The sequence below is a fragment of the Phodopus roborovskii genome, unplaced genomic scaffold, assembly GCF_943737965.1.
Source record: "Phodopus roborovskii unplaced genomic scaffold, PHOROB, whole genome shotgun sequence".
In the NCBI taxonomy this organism is placed as follows: Eukaryota; Metazoa; Chordata; class Mammalia; order Rodentia; family Cricetidae; genus Phodopus; species Phodopus roborovskii.
Genome location: NW_026125475.1, coordinates 57,961 through 83,950, shown reverse-complemented (window position 1 = coordinate 83,950; position 25,990 = coordinate 57,961). Strand labels below are relative to the sequence as shown.

At 42.8% G+C, this 25,990-nt stretch overlaps 1 protein-coding gene across 2 annotated transcripts; it reads right to left on the bottom strand.

Moving 5' to 3' along the window:
* Positions 1-3,428: 3,428 nt before the first annotated feature.
* On the bottom strand, positions 3,429-16,594 carry LOC127215557 (electron transfer flavoprotein beta subunit lysine methyltransferase). 2 transcript variants are annotated; one of them, XM_051175967.1, is made up of 4 exons: positions 16,201-16,594; positions 9,550-9,680; positions 3,910-3,999; positions 3,664-3,812 (listed from the first exon to the last, which is right to left on the bottom strand). In XM_051175967.1, the coding sequence occupies exons 1-4, from the start codon at positions 16,491-16,493 to the stop codon at positions 3,799-3,801; spliced, it is 528 nt and encodes a 175-aa protein (XP_051031924.1). In that variant the 5' UTR covers positions 16,494-16,594; the 3' UTR covers positions 3,664-3,798. The 2 variants fall into 2 exon arrangements, with proteins under 2 accessions (XP_051031923.1, XP_051031924.1); XM_051175966.1 differs by having other exon boundaries at positions 3,429-3,999; positions 16,201-16,591.
* Positions 16,595-25,990: the final 9,396 nt, after the last annotated feature.

Here is a 25,990-nt window from a genome sequence, read left to right as displayed (position 1 = left end):
CAACATATTCACATTACTGAGGCTTTTGCTCAGACACTCATTTCATTGATTCTTACCCTGCTCAGTTCTAGGGCTTGACCTCAGTATCTCACACATACTAGGCAGACATGCTACCACCACTGAGCTGTATCCCAAGGCAATTTCGTTGAGTTTTATGGCTGCTCTTTTCATCTATTCCCCCTACCTGCAGGACAGTCAGTGAGGAGAGAATGGGGGACAAGAAAGAAGGACTGGACAGAAAGACAGTATTCTGATCAAGCTGACAAATTTTATTTTCTCGGGGGAAGTTTATATAGGACCGTAGGCAGGATGTGAGCAGGGTATGGCACGTAGCCAGGGTGAAAAGGTCAGTAGGAGGAATGCCCTGAGCTATTTAGCTATTCTTTTTTTTTTTTTCTTTTATTTTCTTATTTTACATATTGATCCCCACTCTCCCTCTCTCCCATGCTCCCCCCTCCCCCGGCCACCCTCCCTTCCCATCCCCACCACCACCACCACCACTCCACAGGGAGGGTGATGCCTTTTAGGAGGGATCAACAAAATCTGTCAAGTCATTTGGAGTAGGGACTAGGCCCTCCCTCCTGCCTCTAGGTTAAAGGAGTATCCCTCTATGGGGAATGTGCTCCCCAAAGTCCTTTTGTGAACCAGGAATACATCCTGGTTCCACTGTCAGATGTCCCTTAGACTGCCCAGGACTTCTGACCGAGACCCATGTTCAGGGGGTCTGAGTCGGACCAATGCTGGTTTAGACATAGAGCAAAGGATCACCAGCCTATAATTCACACCACCAGAGAAACTAGGATACAAGAAGGAACCTAAGAGATTCATACAAGGTCCCTCACAGAAGGGGAAAGGGACAAGATCTGAGCATATTAGGAGGGGACAGTGAGTGGAGAGGGAGCTAGGAGAAAGAGAAGGGGAGGAGAGGAGAGTCAGGGGAGGAATAGATGAGAGAAAAAAAAGGGAGAGAGACACACCATAAAAGAGGGAGCCATTATAGGTTTGAAGAGAAAACTGACTCTAGAGAAATGTCCAGAGACCTACAAGGATGACCCCAACTAACAATCTGAGCAACAGTGAAAAGGCTAATGCCCTTCCCTGATAATGAGACTGATGACTAACTTATCCACCATCATGGAGCCCTCATCTATTAGCTGACACCCACAGCTAGACACTAAGCCAAACTGGAATCCAGATGCAGAGAGGGAGGAGTAATAAGAAAATGGGGATAAGACCCCCACAGAAACCCACAGAGACAGCTGACCGGAACAAAGGGGAGCTAATGGACCCCCAGACTGTTTAGCTATTCTTTAACTGGCTGTAAAATCGCAAGCCTGTATCTCGGAATGCTCTGCTGAACATTCTGCTTATTTCTTAAGAGACAGTAATTTTCTATCTGAGGTTGTGAGAATGGTGATGGTCCCCAACAATCTATGAGCTTCTTTCTTGACAAAATTGGATTCAAATTGTGTGGTGTTTTACTGGGTTCCATGGATGCTAGGTAGATGCTGTACCATTAGACTATCTCCAATCCCAGAAGCGTATAAAAATTAAATATGAAATGCTATTATAGAGCTGGGTATGGGGGGGGGGGTACACATCTTTAATTCTACCTCGCAGGAGACAGAGGCAGAAGCAGGCAGATATCTGTGAGTTTGAGGCCAGCTAGAGCTACAAAGTAAGACCCTGTCTCAAAAAAAGGAAAAAGGACCATTATAGTGAAAGATTTTAGTGGGCAGGAGAATAATTCTTGCAAGCAGAATATAGAAAATCATAAAGCATGGACGTTGACATGGGAGGAGAGAACAGAAATTATGAAAACAAGAAAGTTACTATGGTGATGGGGCTAGTGGTCATGCTAGGCTGATCCTGTTAAATAGGGCTAGTAACTGAATCATCAATCTCCTGTGAAATAACTAAAGTCTCTCCCAGGTCATGGCCCGCATCAAGGAAATGGGCCCCAACCCTGGAACAGATGGTTCCAGATGATCGGTAGGTCCTGGCCAGGTTATGCCCGACCAAGGGACAGTCTGGGGTCTCTCCCTGTCATTATGTTCTTTAAAGAAGAATAGGTCACACCTGGGTGATCTCTCAAACATGACATTATACTTTGTACTTTGTAATTATGCTTTGTAATCAATCACCTGGCACCCTATGCAGGTATGCTGCTTTGCACTCTTTAAAAAGGGCCTGGGCCCTCTGAGGGCTGTGCAGCTTTCCCCGAGATTGCTGTCACCCAAGTGCACGCGTTCAATAAACACCTCTTGCTTGTTGCATCTCCTAGTTTTGGTGTTTGTGTGGCGGGGCTCTCCCACCGGCCCATCAGGACCCTGGAATTAGGGTCCAACAATAGAGATTGTTTACTGAAGCTCTACAGATTTCACAGCAAGTTCATTCCTAGCAAGTACTTTAGTAGACAATAACCAGATCATCTTTTTTTTTTTTTTTAACCAGTTAAGAGTAGCAATCTGCAATAACTGCCCAAAACTTGTATTGAAAGCTAGTCCATCCCCATGCAGTAATGTTCATAAGTGAGGTCTCTTACCTCACTAATGGATTAGTTCATTAATGGATTAATAACTCAATGGACTTTGGGAAAGACAGCGTTCAAGAGAACAGCCCTGAGCCAATTTTTCATACCTCTTTTTTAGGGTAAAACTGCTGAGTGGGGATTTTGCAAGCAAGCACGGTTACAGAAGTGAGACAAGGTAGTCAAGCAAATCTTCCTGGAACATCAGCTCTGGTAAACACAAACTTATGTTTAACCGTAGATGGAAATCTAACTAGAGTTGGTTTCCTGATTACAAGATGGAGTTGGGTTGATACCTTACTGATGGGAACTCTAGGAGGTGGGGCTTTATTGGAATAAAAAGTCAGTCCAGTTATGTCCTATGAGGGTTTATCTTATTCCTGGTCCCTTGCTCTGTCTGCTTCCTGGCCATCATAATGCGAGAAGCCGCTTCTACTGCATACTGTTGTTGCCATATCCCACCTTTCCTCTGCAGGAAACAATGGAGCCAGCAGGCCAAGGATGGAAGCCTCTGAAACTGAGCCAGAATAAACCACTCCCTTTTAAAGTTGATCTTATCAGTCATTTTGTTACAGTAACAGAAAGATAACACTCCAGCTCCTTGTCTTTCCAAAGATATTTTATTAATACTGCAGCAAATTGTGCATATTATATCCATACATATAGTGATATGCTTTCTACATAATCAGTTGTATGTGATACATATTATTAACATTATTTTTGTTTAGAGTACAGAGTTTTGCTGTTATAAAATCCTGACAAGTTGGTATATGAAATGGGAGCATAATCATTACTAACTTTAGTAAACCATATAGAGTTATCCAAGGTGTTAAAAAAACAAAGGAAGGAGGAAATTTCTTTCTTTCTTTCTTTCTTTCTTTTTTTTTTTTTTTTGAGACAGGGTCTCATTGAGTAGATCTGGCTGTCCTGGAACTAACTCACTTTGTAAACCATTCTACCTTCAGACTCAGAGATCAGCCTACCTCAGCCTCCCAAGTAGTGGTATTCAAGTCTCAAGTCACCACACCCCACTGAATTGCATTCTTTAAACTGTACCTCCAACAGGAAATTTTTAGAGTTCAATACAAACAGAAGTACACTCATACTTAAAAGCACTCTGACAAATCAGGGCTGAAAATCCCACACTGCGCTTGTGGTCAGTCCATTGTTATCCTGCTGAGTTGGCTCTGGAAGAGTGTATTCTTCTAGTTGGTGCAGCTGATGCCGAATGCTGTGTCCACTGAACTGGGGCCTCCCAGGGTCACCAATCAATACTCGGGTTCTATGGGTCCAAAAGCAGTTCTCCAGCCACAGATGCAGGCTGTCTGCAAGGTCTTCATCATAAAACATATCTCCAAGAACAATGAGATCAAACTTACCTTGTTGGGTATTCAAAATGTTTTTGGTCAAAACGGGAAAAGGTCTCAATCCATTTAATTTGCAATTTAGTGTAATCGCCATTCCTGCAACTTTACAAAACATGATAAATTAGTCTATAAGCATATATCAGTAGGCTACTTTCATTTCTTATTAAGGTATTTAAAAACACCTTTCTCCCACATGAACTCCATATTTCATTTACCATATCAGCCCAAGGTTCCTCAAAACATAAGTATTTACCAACAATGATTAATATGAACTCTACATAAAGAGTTCTTTAACATATAAACAATTTTATTCTCTTTGAGTAAGATAAAAACTTTGAAAATATGCCTCTTTCTCTACTCTTGGGAAATATTATTTAGGAAACTTTCAAATTTAGTAGTTATTAATGTATTGATTACTAAAAATTCACAAAAACATCCTGTAAATCCACAACATATAAGCCTTGTATATATAGTCTGTATCATTTGCTATTTAGATCTCCTAACCAAGATCTTAAAGAGGAAAGTAATTTGTCACCTTTTTGGGAAAGAGAATGCCTATCATATCATGCCCACAAATCTTGCATAAATATTTGTCTTCCTAGAAACTACCATTTTTACAAATTTCAAGAGTCAATGGGGGATAGTCTGAGTTTCTATGGTTAAACTTTTTAATCTCACAGTAGGGGCCAGTGAGATGCAGGTTAAGATGCTTGCCACTAAATCTTACAAGAGTTCAACACCTGAAGTTCAGGCATGGTGACACACAACTTTAATCCCAGCACTCAGGAGACAGTGATAGGCAGATCTCTGTATATTAGAGGCTAACCTGGTCTATATAGGGAGTTCTAGGACAGCCAGGATTACACAGAAAGAACCTATCTCAACAAACCAAACAATAAACACCTTAATGCCTAAAACAAACATGGTGGAAAGAGGAAACCAAATCCCACAAGCTGTCCCCATCTCCCTATGGGATGTACACTATGCCACACACAAACAGATGAATAAATAGTTGTAAAAATAATCTAATTAATACATATCTCTTTTGTTAAAAGGGATTTTGTTGTTGAATTTAATTTAACTTTATGTGCATTGGTGTTTTGTCTGCATTAATGTCTGTGTGAGGGTGTCCAATCCCCTGGAACTGTAGTTACAGACAAATGTAAGCTGCCATATTAGCGCCGGGAATTTAACCTGGATTCTCTGGAATAGCAGCCCGTGCTCTTAACCACTAAACCGTCTTTCCAGTCCATGTCATTTTTTTAGGCAAAGAAGCTTAAAGTTTATGTCAGTATAAACTATATACTCGCTGGGCATGATGATATATACCTGTCACTCCAAGACTTAATAGTATACAGCAGGAGGATTCCTGCAAGTATTAGCCAACCTGGGCTACAAAGAGAAATGCCATGCCAGCTGGGTCTACAGCCTAAGACCCTTTCTCAAAAAAACAAAACAAAGAGACTGGGCATGGTGCATGCTTATAATCCCAGCACTTGAGACATGGAAACAGGAAGAAATTCAAGGTCATCCTTAGCTACATAGCTAAGTGAGGCCGTCCTGAGCTATATGAAACTCTGTCTCAAAAAAAAAAAAAAAAAAAAAAAAGAGAAAGAAAGAAAGAAAAAGAAAAGAGGGAGGAAGAGGGAAAGAAAGGGAGGAAAGGAAGAAGAGAAGGAAAGAAGAGGAACTGGTCTAGGAAAGATCAGGTCAACCCGACTGCATACCCATCTTCCAGAACTACATCCTGTTTGACAGAAGTTTCTCCCTTCTCAGAAACGATGCTTGTAAAATGTTTAACAGACCAGCATTCCTCCTTCTTGGTGGGAAATGATCCCTTGTTTAAAATAAAAACTGCCCTAGCCTGCACCTGATGTGATTTAATAGTGGTCTTTTACCTTTATAAATTCTGTGGTGTTTAATCTAGGGACCGAGAGTTCATTGTGACAAAGCCTGCTCTCAGTCTCTAGCTTAAATGAAAGGACTCTTATTTTCCCTTATAGTCATGGTGCTCTATAACTTTCTCGTGTGGACTATAACCAAAGAAGAAATTTTTAAAAAAACTATATATTGAATATAGAGCAGCAACAGTGGGATTTTTAGGAACATTTTCTGTTTTTTTTTTTTTTTTTTTTTTTTTGTATGTTTGTTTATTGTAGACAGAAAAACAATTGTTGGGCTTGATTAAGTTACAACTGAAATCTCTTAATAAAATAAGACCCCTGGAGGGCTCTACCCTAAATGAAGATAGGATCAGAAAAAGATCAGATGAACTCTACTGACCTCAGCCTCCTGAGTGCTGGAATTAAAGGTGTAGGCTGCCATACCCAATACAACTTTGGTCTTAGTGCAGTAAAAATATCCACTAAAGACACTAATTTATCTCTACTTGGATTTTGTGTCATATAAACATTACACATTTCAGGGAATTCTCAAACCAGAAGGTAACATGCAGGGCCCCAGGTGTGTATCCCTCTGGAATGTCTGGCAAACAAATCAGATCCTCTTGGGGAAATGTACTGTCAGTTCAGGCCCCAGATAACGTCCCACTGAACATACCTCACAGTATCAAATTACAAAACAAGGCAGTACGCTATTATAGTGCACCCTGAAAGGGGGGTGGTGATGGGAGATGTCATTCTGTATATGTTTCTCATACTGGTTAATAATAAAGCACTGTTGGCCAATAGGAAAGGAAGATAGGAGGGACTAGGAGACAAGGAGGAAATAGGAAGTAGGAAGGAGGAGCCAAGATGGAGAGTCTGGAGAAAGCAGTATGCCGCCGGCTCCCCGGTAAGAGAAATACATAGATCAGCAGAAATGGGTTAATAATTAAGGCAGAGCTAGCCGATAAGAAACAAGTAACCAGGCCAACAGTATTGTATCAAATACAGAGTCTCTGTGTATTATTTGGGGCTGGTGGCGTGGCGGCGGCGGCGGGACAAGACCAGCAGCAGCGGGCGGAAAAACAGTACACCCTACAAATGGCGCCCACGTGGCTAGTAAGAACTTCCACTTAAAATTTAACAAAAGGTTAAAAAAGGGTTGTAGAAACAAAAGAACAGAAAAAAGCAAGGTTTCTTGGTAACAGCATTTTTCTCGGTTGGACTCTGTTTTGCGAGAGACAAGCAGATATTTGCGCGGCTCCTTAAAGGGAAGGTTCCTGACTCAGCTTAAGCGGCAAAAAACCGCACAGCTTTTAAATAACTCTGCTAACAATTTATTGGTGTGTATGAGAGATGGCAATGGCAGTGACCACATCTCCAAGCCGGCAGCATGCTTTCTGGGTGGCAGCGCAGACCAAGGCGGTGAGCACAGCTTTCCGTGCTGGAGCTAAAAGTACCCGCCACCATCTTTGGTAAACCGCGGCTGACACAGCTATGACTTTCATTTTAGCAATGTTGTTGTTTACCAGATAAAAGACTTGTGGCCAGAAAAAGATAAAGATTTACAGTAGAGACAGATTCACATTAAGAAAAGGTGCTAAAAGTTTACAGTGTGTTTAAAAAAAAAAAAAACATAGGCTTGGGAGAGAAAAATAAAATGGTTTTAAATAGACAAAGAGGAACTGGGTGTGGTGGCACACGCCTTTAATCCCAGCACTCAGGAGACAGAGGCAAGCAGATCTCTGTGATTTCAAAGTAAACCTGGTATGCAGAGTGAATTCCAGGACAGATAAGAATTACACAGAGAAACCCTGTCTCAAAAAAATAAAAAATAAAAAGTAAAAGAAACAGAGTAATAATAAAGCCACATAAAGATGAAAAGCTCAGAGAGAATCTGGTTACTGTATGCTATTGTGTTGTCTCTACATTGTTTGACTGCTGAGAAAATAACAACTGATAAAGGAAATGCTGCTGGATTAATTCAATTTATATATTTTAAAAATGCTTTGACTCCAACATTTAAGTTCAAGGACAAGTTACTGGGGAAAAGGATTTCTATTTTTGTTTCCACAGAAAATGAAAAGCTGTGGATTCCTTGCAGACTAATGTGGTTTGAGCAAGCCAGGCCCCCTGAAACAGTTGCTGGTGATCCTACATTCAAAACAGCTGGACAAAGCAGCCTCGCAGACTTACAGCCAGGATTTCTGCATCTTCTTAGGATCCCCATGACAGCGCCCCCTATCAGCAGGAAGTAGTTTGGAAAGAACGACGCCCAAATTCCCAAATATCGTTTATAAATGTTTGTTTTCATTTAAATGGATTTGCTTATAAATGGTTAATGATCACAGCCAATTCTTTTTAAAGGTAAAAAGGGAATTATGGTATAGATATGAATACTTTGTTTTGGAATGGATTTTCATTTATTGATACAATTTAAGGTCAATAAGGTGATATGTATATTTCTCCTCTTGTTTAGGTATTGTGTTTATTGAGCTCAGTTAGAAATGTAATGTATAATGTAGTACAGATTATAGATAGTTACCTATGATAGTTAGAACTTATAGTTAAGTTAGTTAGTATTTCTAGATATACAGACATATATTTGAGATGGACAGGCATTCTTCAAACCTTTCAAAGACCTACAGAATATGGCATTTAAAATGATTTAGGGTTTTACTTGACAATGAGACATAATTGCTCCTGGTAATACCACCCGCACCAGAAAGGAAGATGGACATCGAAGAAATGCATTATGAAGTTTGCTTCCAATATGGCAAGACTAGCCATTTGGACAAGATACTGCTCTTGTCTGGACTGTTTGACTTTATGCTGTATATACTGGACATGCAGGACCCACAGAAAAGTGACTGCTGATTCAAGATGGACATTGCTACAGAGTTCCTGCTTCATGGAAGAGTCTGCGAGACAGTATGCAGGACACAGAGAAAAGTGACTGACAAACTGCAAATACAAGAAGACAGTTTAAAGTTTCCTACGTTGCTGAAGAGTCTGCCAGACATACAATGGCCTATGGGCTGAAGATGGAAGATTACAAAAAGAACTTCGGGTGACCAGGCAGTGAGTTGTCTCTGTCATTTCTAGAGTTTATATACTATCCTTCTGTGGTCTTTGAAGGAGTTGAAGACAGATAGTAATGCTTATAGTTTTCCTTAGTATTAAAGATAAGTTACATAGACTTTAGACACACAAAGATAGGATAGATGATGGAATATTTTCTTCAAATCTTGCTAAAGGTTAATGGACTAAATATTGTTAACTATGATTCTTCCTTGATAACTGTTGTATGATATATTTTACTATGTTAAGGTTAAAACCCTTCTTTTTATTTAGACAGAAAAGAGGAGATGATGGGAGATGTCATTCTGTATATGTTTCTCATACTGGTTAATAATAAAGCACTGTTGGCCAATAGGAAAGGAAGATAGGAGGGACTAGGAGACAAGGAGGAAATAGGAAGTAGGAAGGAGGAGCCAAGATGGAGAGTCTGGAGAAAGCAGTATGCCGCCGGCTCCCCGGTAAGAGAAATACATAGATCAGCAGAAATGGGTTAATAATTAAGGCAGAGCTAGCCGATAAGAAACAAGTAACCAGGCCAACAGTATTGTATCAAATACAGAGTCTCTGTGTATTATTTGGGGCTGGTGGCGTGGCGGCGGCGGCGGGACAAGACCAGCAGCAGCGGGCGGAAAAACAGTACACCTTACAGGGTGGTGACTTCAAATGTTCTAAAATATGCAGTCCTTACTGGGGTCTATGTCGTTGGCCAAAACCTTTGATGCTCCACTCATCTCAGCAGCAATTGCTGTAGCTCCACATCCGCTGCCAAGATCTAAGACAGACTTTCCTCTAACAACCTCAGGGTTATCCAAAAGATACCTAAATTAGAAAGAACAGAGAAAATGCCTGAGGTCTGGGAAAGTACAGTGAGAAATAGAAAACATAATTTAAAACATAAACCAAAACAAGCAAGACGGTTCAGCAGATAAAGGTGCTTGCTGTCAAGCCTGAGGACCCAAGTTCAACACAGAGCAAGGAAAGAAGAAATTCATGAAAGCCGTCCTCTAATCTTCACATGCACACCGTGGCATACCCGTGCTACCACACACAAGCATGCAAAGCAATTAATTAGAGGTAATTTCCCCCCCCCCATGGTATAGAACCTACCTGACCTAAACCATCGGTAATAATACTACTCCTGAGGCACAAGAATACCTTTTGTTTGACAACTGTATACCTTAAGATATAACCAGATGAAATCATGACCAATGCTAGAGCGAAGAGTAGATGGACATGCTAAAAGTACTTGCCTTATGTCAGGCAGTGGTGGCACACACCTTTAACCCCAACACTTAGGAGGCAGAGGCCAGCCTGGTCTACAGAGCTAGTTCTAGGACAGCCAAGGCCACACAAAGAAACCCTGTCTTTAAGAAAAAAAAAAAAAAAAAAAAAAAGTACTTGCCTTTGTTTCAGCTACTATTTCTTAACAAAAAGAATAGATGCAGCTATATGAAAAGAAAAAAAAAAAAACAAGATGGACAGGAGGGAGCTTATAAGTACAGAATCAAGAGGCTGGAGAGATGAATCAGAGGCTAAGAGTACTAGCTGCTCTTCCAGAGATCCTAAGGTCAATTCTCAGCAACCACATGGTGGCTCACAACCACCTGTAGTGATAATTGGATGCTCTCTTCTGTCAAGCAGGCATGCATGCAGCTAAAGCACTCATATACATAAAATAAATAAATAAATCTTTTAAAAAATATTTTTAAATGCAGAATCAAGGCAAATGCAGGGTCCACCTAAGATGTCCTGGAGCTGCCACAGAAGAGAAAATGTACTGAAAAGGCAATTCTAGGAGAGGGTGGAATTCACAGTATTAGAAGCAGGACTCTTTGATGGGTTGGGTCTTTATGATCCATCTGGGAACTCTGTACTGACTGTTGATACGCACATGAACCTGAACACAAAGTAAGACAGATGGATCCTTTTAACAGCTGACATTAGAGTTTCTTGTGGGGTAGAAGCTTTATTTATGGATATACCTTAAAAATCTTGTGTAACAGGGTGAAACTATGCACCAAAACACCAAAGGTATGACCAAACTGCTATCAAAACAAGACTTTGGGGGTGAGGAGTGTGATACAAAAGTTAGTATGAGGGCTGGAGAGTTGGCTCAGTGGTTAAGAGCAGTTGTTGCTCTTGTAGAAGATACAGGTTCAAGTCCCAGAACCCACCTGACAGCTCACAGCTGCCTATAACTCCAGCTGCAGGGGATCTGATGCCTTCTTCCAATCTTCATGGGCACTAGGCACACGAGGTATACAGACATACATTCAGGCAAAATAGATAAATCCAAAAGAAAGTTTAAAAGAAAAAGTTGCTTAGTGGCACACGCCTTTAATCCCAACACTAGGAGGCAGAGGCAGGTGAAACTCTGTGAGATCCAGGCCAGTCTGGTCTACATAATGAATTCCAGGACACACACACACACACACACACACACACACACACACACACACACACACACAAAGTTAATGTGACTCATTGCTATAACAAAATACCTGACAAGAAACTTAAGGGCGGAGTGTTTGCTTTGAAGGAACAGTTTGTAGATATAATCGATCACCGGAAAGGAAGGCCTGGCAGTAAGGGGCTGTGGAAGCAGATGTATGAGATTGCTTGCTCACATCAGTATAAATTATGAAGAAAAGAATTCAGCTGGCTTTCTTCCTTTTTCTCTTTGTATTCAGTGTACAACCCATTCCTAGGGGAACAGTGTCACCTGAATTCAAGTTAAGCTTCACTGGAAATGTCCTATCTTGGCTAGCGTTTGCTTGTTTTGGGCCTTTGTTTCTGTAGACTTGACACCAGCTAGAGGCAAGTAGGAAAGGGGACTCTCGACTGAGAAAATGTCTCCACCAGACTGATCTGTGAGCAAGCCTATGGGACATTTTCTTGTTTAATGATTTGCTGGAGTCCAACACCAGCGGGGTCCAGGTTGGAAAGAGGAGGTGAGGTGAAGGATCAGACCGAGAGGATCTGAGAGTGAATCTGGACAGCTGCTACTTCACTGAAAGGAAAGCTACACCTTCCATACTCTGTAGCTGCACAGATTAAATGGGAGAAAGGGCATGTATGAGCTGGGGTGTGGCTTATGACCAGGGACTGAGGAAGTTAGAATTGAGCTTGACAAGGTAATAGTCACCACAGTCATATGTTAATGAAAGGGTTATAAGTTCCTCTTGCCAGAGATAAAAATGACTCCCTGTTTAGCAAGGAGAAACTTTCTTCAAACCCCCTGAGGGAAAACAGGCTGTCTTATTTATTACTGTGAAGAGATACCATAACCATGGTAACCCTTATAAGGAAAACATCTGGTTGGGGTGGTTTACTTATAGTTCAGAGGTTCAGACCATTACCAACATGGTGGGGAGCTCAGCGGCACGCAGGCACATGTGGTGGTGGAGATGCAGTTGAGAATCCTACATATTACAAGCAACAGGAAGTCAACTGAGACACCAGGTGATACCCTAAGCATAGGAAACTTTAGTGACACTTCCTCCAACAAAGCCATACCCACTCCAACAAAGTCACATCTCCTAATAGTGCCATTCCCTATAAGATGGGGACCAATTACATTCAAACTACCGCATTCTACTCCCTGTTCCTATAAGTGTGCAGCCATTATCAGGATGCAAAATGCATTTAGTCCAACCTCAAAAGTCCCCATGGTCTATTATTACAGTCTCAACAATGTTTAAAAGTTCAAAGTCTCTTCTGAAAAATCATGCAATCTCTTATCTGTAACCACCTATAAAAAATCAAAATAAAAAAGCAGATCTTTTTTTATTTTCAACATTATACTTTCAACATACAATGGCATAGGATGAAGAACCCAGGCTCTTGCCTAGACCCCTGACTTGGCCATCCCCAGCCATGACAGACTGCAGAAAAGAACAGCAGGATGTAAACCCCCGACTCAGCAGGACACGGCAGGATGTGCTGCACACCTGACCTCGTACAGTGCCCCTATCCTCACTGCTAAAAAGAAACTCAGAAATATCCCATATATGGTAAGGAAGCAATTAGGAACTAATTGGTGCTGAATGTGCTTCACTGATAAAGGTGGAATGTAGTAACCACCGCAACTGCCCGAGAGATAGCAACCTCTCTGCAGCTGCAACTAACCAATTAACCAAAGTCAGGTGCCCCTAACCCCCTAACCCTCCCCTTGCCTTACCCCCAATATATACCCTACCCCACTGCTACTTAGGGTCTCTCCTACTGCACTGCTGTGACAGACAAATGAGAGACCAGGTACCAACTTGCAACCAAAAGATTCTTTGCTTTTGCATCAGATTTGGTCTTTTAGTGGTCTATGGGGGTCTAGACTTTGGGCATAACAAGGGCATACATTACCATTCCAAGATTAGGGAAGGGCCAATAGTGGGGAAATAATACTACACCAAACCAAGGCCCAAAATCAGCAGGTTCCCAACTCCTTTCAGCTTTGCTGACTGCAACATACTTTTTTTCTCTTGGGCTGGCTCCACTCCCTGTTAGCAGCTCTCCTCAGCAGGTGTCCCATGGCTCTGGCATCTCCAGTATTTTGGGACCTCTAAGGCAGTCAGGCTTTACCTTCACAGCTTCACACAATGGCCTCTCTAGGCCTCCATTAGGTGACACTCCTAACACATGCTTGGACTGAGAGGCTTTCCTTAGTCTCAGGGGCAAATCCCATAGCCCCTTATTCTATCCTTATCTCCCGGAAGCTGCCGAGTCCTGCTGCTTACGGGGGCTGGATATGGGCTCCTTGTTCCTTTACATCCTCACCAATTTTCTGCCATTCACTGTCTAAGCTTGGCCGTCTGGGAACTGGATCTCTAGACCAGACCTCAAACAGAGATCTGCATGCCTCGGTCTCCTGAGTACTGAGATTAAAGTACACCACCACACTTGGCTCTAAGCTTTTCTTTAATTGCTTTTCACAAGTTGGAAGATTGGATGGGTGGGGTCTTTCCCTGAGGTCACTACTCCCTTTATTTCACTTAATATTCTGTTCTTCTTTAATCTGTTGATCTCCCTGAACATTCCACTTCCTGGTGTCCCTTTTCCCCTTGAACTATTCATTTTGTGTTTTTCCTTGTTCTGCTTGCTCCTTTTCATTATAAATCACCACAGTTAACACTAATAACCACACAACAGACAAGTAGGCTGTGTTGAGATTCCCTCAGAATTCCAACAGAATTAATCCAAAGCTCTTCCTTCACGTTAGCCTCAGGCACTCTTCAGACACGGACAAAAAGCAGCTACGTTCTTCACCAAAATATCACAGGAACTATCTCTAGGTAACATACTAAAATCTCTGAAAGCTCTTGATCCGGCCATGGATAATTCAAATCATTATCAGCACCACTGTCTCCCATAACCCATTAAACAATGCTTAAAGCATTCCTCTGCTTTCCTAGCCCAAACTACCGAAGTCCAAATCCCTACAAACAAACCATGGTCAGGCCTATCACAACAATACCTCAATCCCTGGTGCCAACTTGTCTTCATTAGGGTTTCTGTTGCTGAGAAGAGACACCATGACCACGGCAATTCTTATAAAGGAAACGTTTAATTGAGATAGCAGCTTCCAGTTCAAAGATTCAGTCCATCATCATCACTGGTGGGGGGCATGGTGGTGTGCAGGCAGACATGGTGCTGCCTACATCTTGATCAGAAGGCAACAGGAAGTGGACTCTGACACCTCAAAGCCTGCCCTGACAGTGACACACTTCCTTCAAAAAAGCCATGCCACACTGCCAAAGCCACTTCAAATAGTGCCACTCCCTATGAGATTATAGGGGCCAACTACATTCAAATTACCACAGGGTCTTTTGTCTAAATGCCTGACCTTAGGAAAAGGACTTTCTTGGGGGAACCAGACACGCTATTACAGAATATTGCAGTTTTTTAAATATGGCTTAATTTATCCAATTAGCTAAAGCTTAAAGTAAGCAAAGACGAAGCTAGACAAATGTTACTGTGAACCTTAGGAATTTATAAATCTTGATTATCAAATATACCTTATTTATCAAGCATATTGTCTAAATTTTCTAGCAGCTTGGTGTTAACTTGTATGGGAGCAGGCAGAATTATCACACTATATGGTTCCACAGTGGTGGGTATTTTTTTTCCGTCCAAAGAATAATTTTGTTTAAAGAGGCTGCCATTTTATACACTTTCCTCCTTCAAAGCCCACACAAAATTTCCCAAAGGGAAAGGCATAAGGGAACTCTCATAACACATAGTGAGAATCATTAAAAATGCAAGTGAAAGGGTGCTGGAGAATTGTGATCCACAAAGTCAAATGCTGGAACTTGGTCACCGCAACAATGATCCCCATGTGGTCCACACTAATGACTGATATGGGCGGCCCAGATCTCTGGGGGCAAGGCACTGGACGGGTAATCCTGGATGGTATTAGAAAGCAAGCTGAGCAGGCCATGAGGAGCAAGCCAGTAAGCAGGGATTCTCCATGGCCTCTGCTTCAATTCCTCCCTCCAAATTCCTGACTTGAGTTCCTGCCCTGGTTTTCCAGATGATGGGCATGACCTGAAAATGTAAAATGAAGTAAAATCTTTCCTCCCCAAGTTGCTTTTGGTTGTGTTTTTGTTTGTTTGTTTGTTTGTTTTAATTATAGCAATGGAAACCCTAACAAATGTACACCCTCATAGGCATATCCAGCGGTGTGTCTTGTAGGTTATTCCAAGTTCAACAGAGCCAACAACAAAGGTTACCCATGACAGGTGTGAAGAGAACTACTTTGTCATTACAGAATTCACATCTATGACTGCTGTGAAGCCCAGCTAAAGTTAACAGTGACTAGTTAGTTCCACATGCAGCCACAGCCCTCTCTGGATTTTTTTTAGTTGACAATTCTTGTCTTCTCTTTTGGTTTCAGTTGAAAACCTACTCAAGAGGCCTCAGTACTCCCTGCCCCACCCCCACCCCCCATGGCAAGTGCCAAAGTCAAGTATGCAAGCACACAGAGACTATTTAAATATTTAAAGGAAGCATTGGTATATATTACAGGATAGCTTCAAACTCCCAACCCTCCTGGCTCAGCTTCCAAGTGCTAGGATCACAAGGGTGCACACACCATCATGGATAACTGTAGGAGGCATTTTTTGGAGATGACTTTGTCTTCCCATAGGACAAATCCTCTTCTATTTTATGAGGATAGCAACCCAAACCATATACAAGTTGGGACTTGTGTGTCCCAGTGACTTCCTTGCTTTGCTCTTAGCTACAGGGCCAGAAAGAATGGAATGGAGGGGAGGGTGGGTGCTAAAAGGAGAACATCAGTTCAACAACCATTGGCTGTAAAGATTCACATTTCAACGAGACATACCTAGACAGGGCCTGGCCACCTGGCCAGTAAATTGCCCAGTAGGGATCACTGAAGGGCCACAGGTCTGCTCTTTCCCACCAGAACTTGCACCTGGGGGTCAAAAGCCGTAACTGGATTTCAGGAGTAAGGCTACCACTGCTGGTGACTTCAGTATTCTCCTCCAGGTAGGCTTTCATCTCAGGGTCCAAACAGTTCCCTGCTGTCCTCCAAGGAAACAGGGGGAACCCACCGCTCACAGCTTGCAGGAAACTCCAATGGCTCCTTGAAGTTTTCCAACCCAGGCTGAAGGCCATTAGTACTTCTCCAAATCTCAGGCTCTGTCAGTGGTGCTATTAAAAGGATTGTTCCCCAAGCAGATAGAATGAGGGTCTGCCTCTCCACTTAGTTGACACCGGGATTTTGGATCTCTACAACAAACAAACAAGTAATACTGAAAATTCTTAGTCTATATCCTTCAACATAACAAGAAAATACGCAGGTGTACGTTCTAACAACTCATAAGTGCAAGTTCATTTCAGAGGACAGTTTTGGCTTATCAATTTGGGTAAAGAAATTCAGTTGTTTTTTTAAAAAATGTGAAATCCTTTTAGTAATCCATAATGACAAAAACACACAGACACTTTATTTTACAACAGTCTTCAAGAAAATGAGATTAAGTATACCGTTTTGTTTTTAGGATAGACTTGTGTGGTGATATGTTTATGATTTGTTAAAACCACTGGAAATCAAAGTAGCAAAGCAGCCACACTAGTTACCTATAGAAGCTAGGCAGTGGTGGTACACACCTTAAGAGGTAGACAGATCTCTGTTAGTGCAAGGCCACACAGACTATACAAAATGGATCCAGTCCTAAAAGACACAGCTCACACAAAGGTGACCTCAGGGGGAGACAGGAGTGATATGGCTGGGTGGAGAAAGGAATATGAGGAGGAAGAGACAGGAATTCAGAGCCTTTTGCCTCTGAGGGTTTGTGGAGATGGGATAACCATTTCAGCTAGGTAGAGGTAAGATCTACTGGCTTAACTGCTTTGCTTCTCTGATCTTCATCTTGAAGCTTGAACCCCAATATCTGTCTCTGGGCCTTTCATTTTTCCTGTTACTGACTTGCTCTGGTGTTGAAGAGATAGCTCAGCAGGTAAGAGCACCTGATGTTCTTGCAGAGGACCCAGGTTCAGTTCTTGGCACCCACAATCATACCTTCAATTCCTGGGGATCTGGTGCCCTCTTCTGGCTTTGTTGTGCACCAGACACAGGCACACAGACAGACAGACAGACACACACACACATACACACACACACTGTACATTTATATACATTTAGGCAAAACATTCATATCCATCAATATAGACTTGTTCTGTAGCCCAGGCTGCACTGGAATTCACTTTGTAGACCAACCTGACATTAAACTTGCGGTTACCCCCTCCTGCTTCTGTCTCTTCAATGCTGAGACTACAGGTATGTCCCATCATACCCAGCATGGATTTCATTGTAAAAGAATACCAACTTCTAAGTTCCTGTCAACACTGACTCGACTTTACCAAACCTAACCTTAAAATAGTTATAACCTGAAGTACACCTTGGTAAGGAGGAATGAGGAATACCGTCTTTTGTTTATTTTCTGGCACAGGGTCTCTCTATTACATAGCTCCGGCTGTCCTGGAGCTCGTGACTTGAACTCACAGATATCTGCCTGCATCTGCCTCCAGAGTGGTGTGATTAATGGCATGTACCACTATGCCTGGCTTGTTGTTGTTTTCAGATGGTCTTGGGCCTCAGATTGCCCTCCATCTCTCTAAGCACAGAAGGATGGTCTTGAATTTCTAATTTTCCTACATCACAAGTGCTGTGGTGCCACTACATCAGATTTACTTTTGCTTGGGGGTCAAACCCAAGGCTTCTTGCATGCTAGGCAAGCACTCCACCAATTAAGTTTTAACAGCAGCGCAATATGGAATTACTTTATATTTGGACACCATGTCTTCCCAGCACTGACAGTTTGCTTATGAAGAAGTTATAAAGCATCTAAGTGGGTGCTATAAGAAAGCTAGCAGGCTGGTTGTGGTGGTGCACACCTTGCCTTTAATCCCAGAGCGTGGGAGGCAGAGGTAGGCAGATCTCTATGAAAGAAAGCAGTGATTTAAAGGGGGGGGGGGACTCAATTCAAGCCAATCCTGTCAGTTAACCCAATAAGTAATACCTGACTGAGGTAGTGTTACTGTCTAGGTCTTGATTGGGTTCAGTTTTCTCTGCCAGTCAAAGGATTAAAAAAAGCAGGAAAACTTTCTAGCTCAGTGAGGAAATCTCAAACACTGAAAGGGGGGGGGGGGCACGGACACACGGACACACACACACACACACACACACACACACACACACACACACACACACGCCAGACAGGACCAACAGTTCAAGAAAGGAAACACCCACGCAGCAAACACCCAGAGAAAAAAACCCTCCTCCTCAAAGTAGTAAGGGGACTTGGAGAGCTGAAAATCCAGTTTCTTCTTGAGGGTTAGGGTTCTTTAGGTCTCAGAAGGGTCTTCGTCCCCTAATTTAGTATTGACCATTTTAAAGAAAGACAGAATGGCTGGTTGGACAACTATTGTGAAAACATGTCCCGTTCTGGCTTTCAGCTTACTTACCCAGTCCATCAGCAGGGGCCTGCTGGAAGGAGAAAAAGCTCACAGGGCCTTTAAGTTGTCAGGCTTTGTCTCAGGTCAGCACAGTGAGGAAAAGCCACCCATCGTGTGAGTGAATTTCCCACCTCTATTACCCACCCATGGCCCCTCTTAGTCCCTCAGTAGGTGAACTGCCTCCCTGGACCTTACAAAAAGGCAGGCAGAATGAACAAACCTCCTGGAGAGAAGGTGTGGGCATTAAGAGAGATTGCTTCTCTTCTGCAGGAGTTTGGTTCCCAGTGCCAGTGTCCCCAAGTGTGTACTTGTAACTTTAGCTTCTGGTGATACATTCTGGTCTCCACAGACATTCATACATACATACACACACACATGCGCGAGCGCGCGCACACACGTGTGCACACAGCGTTAAGTAAGTAAACAAGTAAATAAATAAAAAGGTTAAATTCCAAACAGTGCTTTTGACCACGTTACTTTCCTAAGAAAAGAAAAAAGGACAGGACTCTGCTTTTAAAAGGGTGGTGCGGTCCTTGTGGCCTTACCTGATTTTGCTGGAGCTTCAAGCGCAAAAGAAAAAAAAAATGTACACCGAGTTTGCTTTCTCGGGAGAGGAAGACAGACTGAACTGGCAGCTGGAAAAACAGAGCAGCCGGAACTTAGAGGCGAGGCGGAGAAACGCGGAACGCGCAGCCACCAGGACACACCAGCTCCTCCCCTCTTCCTGGCTGTGCTTTGTTCTGGAGCTCTCTCGCTTGTCAAGGCGGCTGGAGAAGTGAAAGCCCTTCTGTAACCTTGAGACTAGGGCCCCGTGTCCCCAGGTCAGTCCCTGTAGACCTGGAGCGCAAATGCACAGCTTGTGTACTCCACCGTGTCTGGCGAAATCTGCTTTATAAAATCTCCTGCACAACAGTATGCAGCCAGCACTACATGCCAAGCACTTTTAAGAGTATGTATGTGCCTGGAGAGGTGGGTAAACCTTTTATGAAACATTCAGTTGTAATAAATCATAATATGTGGTCCCCCTATTGTAAAATCACAGCCTAAGGCGATTTTTCAGTCTATGGGGCTCAGGTTCTGAATGTCTTATATCGACATTTCTAGAGTTTAGATTTCCCACTGGCCCATCAACTCAAGACTCTAAAATTAACCGACCTCCCTACATTAATGAGAATCTGTTATAATGTACAAGAAAGAAAAAAAAAAAGTATCCCAAACTGGGGAAGTGACAAGTTATGTTTCTGTATCTAAAGTTATAATTTGAGAAATGCTCTTCAGATGCCTGGTCAAAATCTAAACTGGGACCTGGCTCAGTCGTTGAGTTTTTAATGTAGCACTCAGGAGTGGAGGGAAGGTCATACTTGGCAAGTTAAAAGTCACCCTGGGCTACACGACACCCAGTCTCAAAGGAGAACAAACAACAACAAAAGCTGGACCATTCTAGGTGGCCCAGTGTGTCAGGTCCACTGCCTGAGTCCCGCAGAACCCACAGGTAGCCTCTGACTTTCACGCCCGCAGCTCGCGTGCGCGAACACACACACACACACACACACACACACACACACACACACACACACCACAATAAATAAATGTAATAAAAACTTTAGAAATCTGTATTTAGGGGCTGGAGAAATGGCTCAGTAATTGAAACATGTGCTTGCAGAGGACTGAGTTTGCCTCTCAGTCCTGTGATTCCAGTTCAAGGGGACCCAGTGTCTCTGGCCACATAATTAAAAGTAGAAATGATTTTTTTAAGCACTAGATATGTAAGACCCTCAGAATGAGGAGTCTTCCAGGTTCGGTCGATACCCCAAGAACTCAATGTCCAGTCCAGTTGCTGCAAAACTCAAGAGGCTTTAATGAACAGGAAACGTTTGGGCAAACGGGCTCCTCCAGCATGTAGGCTGGAGAGAAGCCCCCTCCCCTGGGCCCAGGTGTTTTTAAAGGCAAACCCACAAGCTTAGGGAGGGGGTGGGACCCTCTGTCCATTGAGTAGTGACCCTTGGAGGCCAGATGGTCTGCTATTAGGGAAAGCAGACCTTAGGGCCTCAGGGTGTGTTAATTAATCTTGTCTGGGCAAACCAGAGTTGCAGCTATCTCTTTGTTTCCTAAGGACCCTATTTACCACCTTTGACTCACAGGAAAGGAGGGGCAGAAAGGAAGGGCAGTGTGAATTCTTGTCATCTCAGGGCCTGGTTAGAGGAAGCTAGCAAATTCCAGGGAACAGATATTGGTTAGCTTTCCAGGTCAGACCGTCCTTCACTTAACTTCTCTTTTGGTCTTTCAGGTATAGTGACTCATGCCTCTAATCACACCAATTAGCCAATAGAGGCGGGCAGGTGAATCTCTGTGAGTTCAGGGCCAGCCTAGTCTACAGAATGAGTTCCTGTCTCAAAAAAAAAAAAAAAAAGAATTTTTAAAAAATCTTGGTGAGTTCAAGGCCAGCCTGGTCCTCAGAGTGAGTTCCATGACAGCCAGGGCTACACAGAGAGACCCTATCTCAAATAAATACTTTTTTCTTTAATCTGGATTTACAGGTTATCCTTTTGTCTTTCTACACTGAGCATGTAGTTGTACGTTATGGGTTCTTCTGCTTGGATCCAATACAGCCCAAACAACAACTCAATGGAAAAACAAGTTTATTGTAATCAATTTTGCTACTGATTGATAAGGAACACAGAAGACAACAGACTTGGGAGCCAAACTGTGACCCCAAGCCAGAATACTACAAAGCTTTTAAGCACAAAAACCACAAATCAGGATCTCACCAATCAGGATTCAGGGATTGGGGACTTCCCTAGGGACATTTCTTTGTGGTACACTTCTCTTATTCTCATTGGTTGGTTTGTGCACCTGTGGCTATGTGGCTTGCCCCAGATTTATGTCTCAATTTGCCAAACAGGATGTCAGTTACCCAGGGAGGTCTTGGGAATTTAAACTTTATTTGACCCCTATTCGAAAATGGAAGTTTCACTCAAAATGGTTTGCATTATTCTTTTGTCTTTGTACGTTGTTCAAATCCTTGATTATCTGTTTCAGGGCATAAGGGATTATATTGGGTCCTTAGGACCATGAGCTTAGCAGAGTTAACTCTAGACTGAACAAATTTAACTAAGACATTGAGAAGCAGGAAGAGGAGGAGGGCCAGTGGTCTTGCTAAAGTGGTGAGCAAGGTGGTCAGCCCACGGGAACAATCAAAGATTTTCTGGAACCAGTTACTGGACTGGCTTCTTTGTCCCTCCCTATCCATCAGTTTTGTTTACTTTTGCTAAGGTGTCTTGGACTATCCCAGAACGGTTAGCATAAAAACAAGAAGTTGCTGGCCATTGATGGTGCATGCCTTCGATCCCAGCACTCAGGAGGCAGAGGCAGGTGGATCTCTGTGAGCTAGTTCCAGGACAGGCACCAAAGCAATACAGAGAAACCCTGTCTCGGAAGGGGGGGTCGCAGAGAGAATCAACAAGTTTCCCACAATGCCGTACAGAGACCCCCGTCCTTAAGAAACAATAGATGCAGTCCTCTTCTGTTTTGGGCTATATCTGCCGGGCGGTCTGTTTTTCTGTCGAATGGAGAAGTGAAGGTGGCTTAGGTCTCTGCCTGCTGTCTTAGGAGCTGGAACAGTTTTATTTTGTTTTTTCCAACCACAAGAGAGGCTGTTCCCAAAGCTGTTGAGCCAGCATTGCCAGCTCCTACAAGCAAAGGTATGGGCTCTTCAGAACTGAGTGACCCCAATGAGGATTACATCAGCTCAATCTGGACCATTGAAGTACAGAACCTGAAGGATGGCGTGAACAAGAATATGGAGCTCAGATTTGTCTGAGAAATGGGTTAGGGCTACATAGTGGGTCATGCCAGACATGCAAACAAATGCAGGTGACAGGTGGGCTCATGAGAATGCTAGCTAGTTTCTTTAAGGGTCCATCTTTTACCAGGGATGGAGTATGTACAGTTTTCATTGCAATATGGCCCATAAGGAGATTTATCAAAAAAAAAAAAAAAAAGTTGTCAATCTCAAGCAGGGTCCATATGCATGTAGTAGACACATGCATGGACCAAAGGCATTTATCATCTGCCTGGCCTAAGGTTATCATGGTGATACATGAGTCTTTCCCTGGGGTGGGTATACTTGCAATCCCTACATTGTGGTGATATATTATTTATGATTTATTAAAGCTTGCCTGAGGATTCAGAAAGCAAAGTCAGCCACAAGCCATAAAAGCCAGGCACACACCTTTCATCCCAGCAGCCAGAAGCCAGGAGGTGATGGTACACAGCTTTAATCCTAGGACTCAGGATTAAGAGATAAGACGGATCTCTGTGAGTCCAAAGCTACATGGAGATACATGAGATTGAATCAGTCTAAAAGAATAACCAATCATGGATAGAAGCAGGGACTTCCGAAGAGTATGAGGCATTCATTCTTCAGCCATTATAAGGAGAGTCAGAGGTTTGAGACTTGGTAAAAAAAAAACTCATGTGTGGATAAGCTCTTTCAGCCTGAGCTAGAAGTGAGAGCTAGTGGCCAGCTGCTTTGCTTCCCTGATCTTCAGCTTGAACCCCAATATCTGTCTCTGGATCATTTATTAATTCATGTTACACTACATAATAAGGGGCCTAGGGTGCAAACATAGGCAAACTACCAGAGGCAAACCTTTAGTACAAGGCTCTCTGCCTTCCTTTTGATAGTTTTCTAGCTGTCTATAACTAGGAGACTCCAAGAAGAATAACACCATTATACCAAGTAACAGCCCCAAATGTATCATCATTTGCCTCAGATGAATGGTGTGTTTATTCCTACTAATAAGACCCACACCCCGAAGTCTTAGATATCTTCTATAGTAATCAATATGCTTTAATGGCCTACATTAATTATTTATGAGTAGTTTGTATGTATGTATATGATAATCATACATGTGTATGCTGGTACACTTGTCAAAGAGTGTAGAGACCAGAGTTTATCTTACTCAATGTCTTCTTTAATTCCTTCTCTAGCTTACTGTTTCATATTGGCCTTTTCTATGAACTTGGGGCTCCCCGTTGCAGCTAGACTGGCTGGCCAGCAATCTGGAATCCACCTCTCTTCTGCTCCCCTCTTCTCCCCTCCCCCTTCATAACTGAAATCCTAGTACCTGGGTATGTGTCTGAGAGAAAGGTAGAAGAAATGCTGGAGTTTGAGGTAGGTTAGCCAGCCTGAGCTACATAGTGATTATCAGGTCAGTCAGGACTATGTAGCAAGGACCTTTAGCAGACACCGCTACCTACCTATCACCCTACACAAAAGACTGAAAGCTGGAGCTGGGGAGTATAGCTTAGTGATAGAGAACATGCCTAGCATGAGTAAGAACCTGGTTCCACCCATCCCAACCACCATTTAAAAAACAAACAAACAAAACCTACCTACAAAAGTAACCCTTCACCCTTGAAGACTTAACTGTCCCCAGCACATGAGTCTTAATATTTCCTCAGATTCCCCTGAGTATATCCAATACAAATATCACTTAGCACTGCCATTGTGTTCCCCCTACATCAGCCTTCATGAAGGCAGATCATCTTAAACCTTTTCTACCTTTTGGCACAATTTAGAAGTGCTAGAAATTCTATTAAGTGAAACTTAAGAGCAGATATACGTATAGGTTAGCCAACATTACCAAACTAATTATGTTCCTGATCCTGTGGCAAAATATAACAAAAAACAACTTATAGAAGAAGATTGTGGGTTTATTAGACCACACTGGCATACTGAAGTGGATTATCTTTATCTCTTTCAACCAGCAATGTCTGATTATGTTTCCGTGCACTTACCAGATGTCTTAGTTAGGGCTTCTATTGCTGTGATGAAACACCATGACCTGTCAAAAACAAAAACAAACAAACAAACAACAACAGCAAAGTTACTTAAATAAAAATAAAAAAGAATATGCCTTGAGGTGAGGATATTGGGAGATTGACTATAATTCAATCAAGGACTGCAGGGATAAGGAGAAAGTTTATCTTCGCCTGTCATTCTTGCTGTCTGTCAATCTAGGTGTGAGGGCAGGTGTCACTGTGTCCCTTTTGTCCCACCTGAGACCTCTGCTCTAGCCTGTTTCAGACGATTAATTCTAGTCTTAAAAGGACAGACTCGTGACCTAACAGTAGAAGTCACTAGAAGTCACTGTACATGTCTGCCTGTTATACCAGCAAGGTACACTAAAAATAGGAACTTGTGTCCGTTTTATTCAGTTCTGGATGAATAATCCAGTAAGCTGGTTACGAAGATTACTTGCCTGAGAATCTCCCACCGTGTCCTTCTGGTTCCTTTACCTCTCCTCTGGAGTCACCCAGATTCCATGACTGATAAACATCTTTATAAGCTGGGACTCAAACCACCCCCAAGTAACATGAACCTGCAGGGCCTGCTATATCCAGATGGGGACAATTAACCATGTTTGTGAGGCCTTACCCTACAGTAGAAGCAGTCAGCTGAGGAAAACCAGACTGTTCCCTCAGGAGATGACAGAGATAACTTCCTCAGGACCAAACCTGAAACAATGATCAACCAGGACACACCTTAATTGGCAATGCCGAGCGTCTTGGAGGCACTGTTTGACAAAGTTCCAGTGCTTGGATAACCTCAACCGACCCTTCACTGCCCTTTGGTGGAATTTGCTACACAACTTTTGCTTGTTCTGCCTCAGAAACATGGAACTAGGGTGGACAGGAAAAGATTTTGATTATAAAACGTATGGAAAACCTGTTGTGCCTAGACTCTGAACTCCAAAAATCACCAACAGACCAGATCCATTGCAAAAGCCAAGAGTCTTTTTAATTGAATTCAGTACAAGCCTAGACAGGGACCTCATCCAGCAAGCTGATCCAACAGCTGCAGGAAAAAAGGCCCTGAGACTCAATTGCAAGGGGTTATAAAGGCAAAGATCGCAGAATAGGGTTAGGGGTACGGGTTCGAAGCTGATTGGCTGCAGAGTCCAGGGGCTTTGGGGACTTTCCAGGGGTTTATCTCTTGTACCATTTGTGCTCATAAAAGTTGTTTCAACTTTTTCAGGTTGGTTGGCCCCTGGGGTCAGGGCCATTTGAAGTTATCTCCCTTTACAGTTTGTTAGCTTTTCTGGGGGGGGGGCGGGTTGGTGTAAGCCATCTGCATAGGTCATGTATGGGGT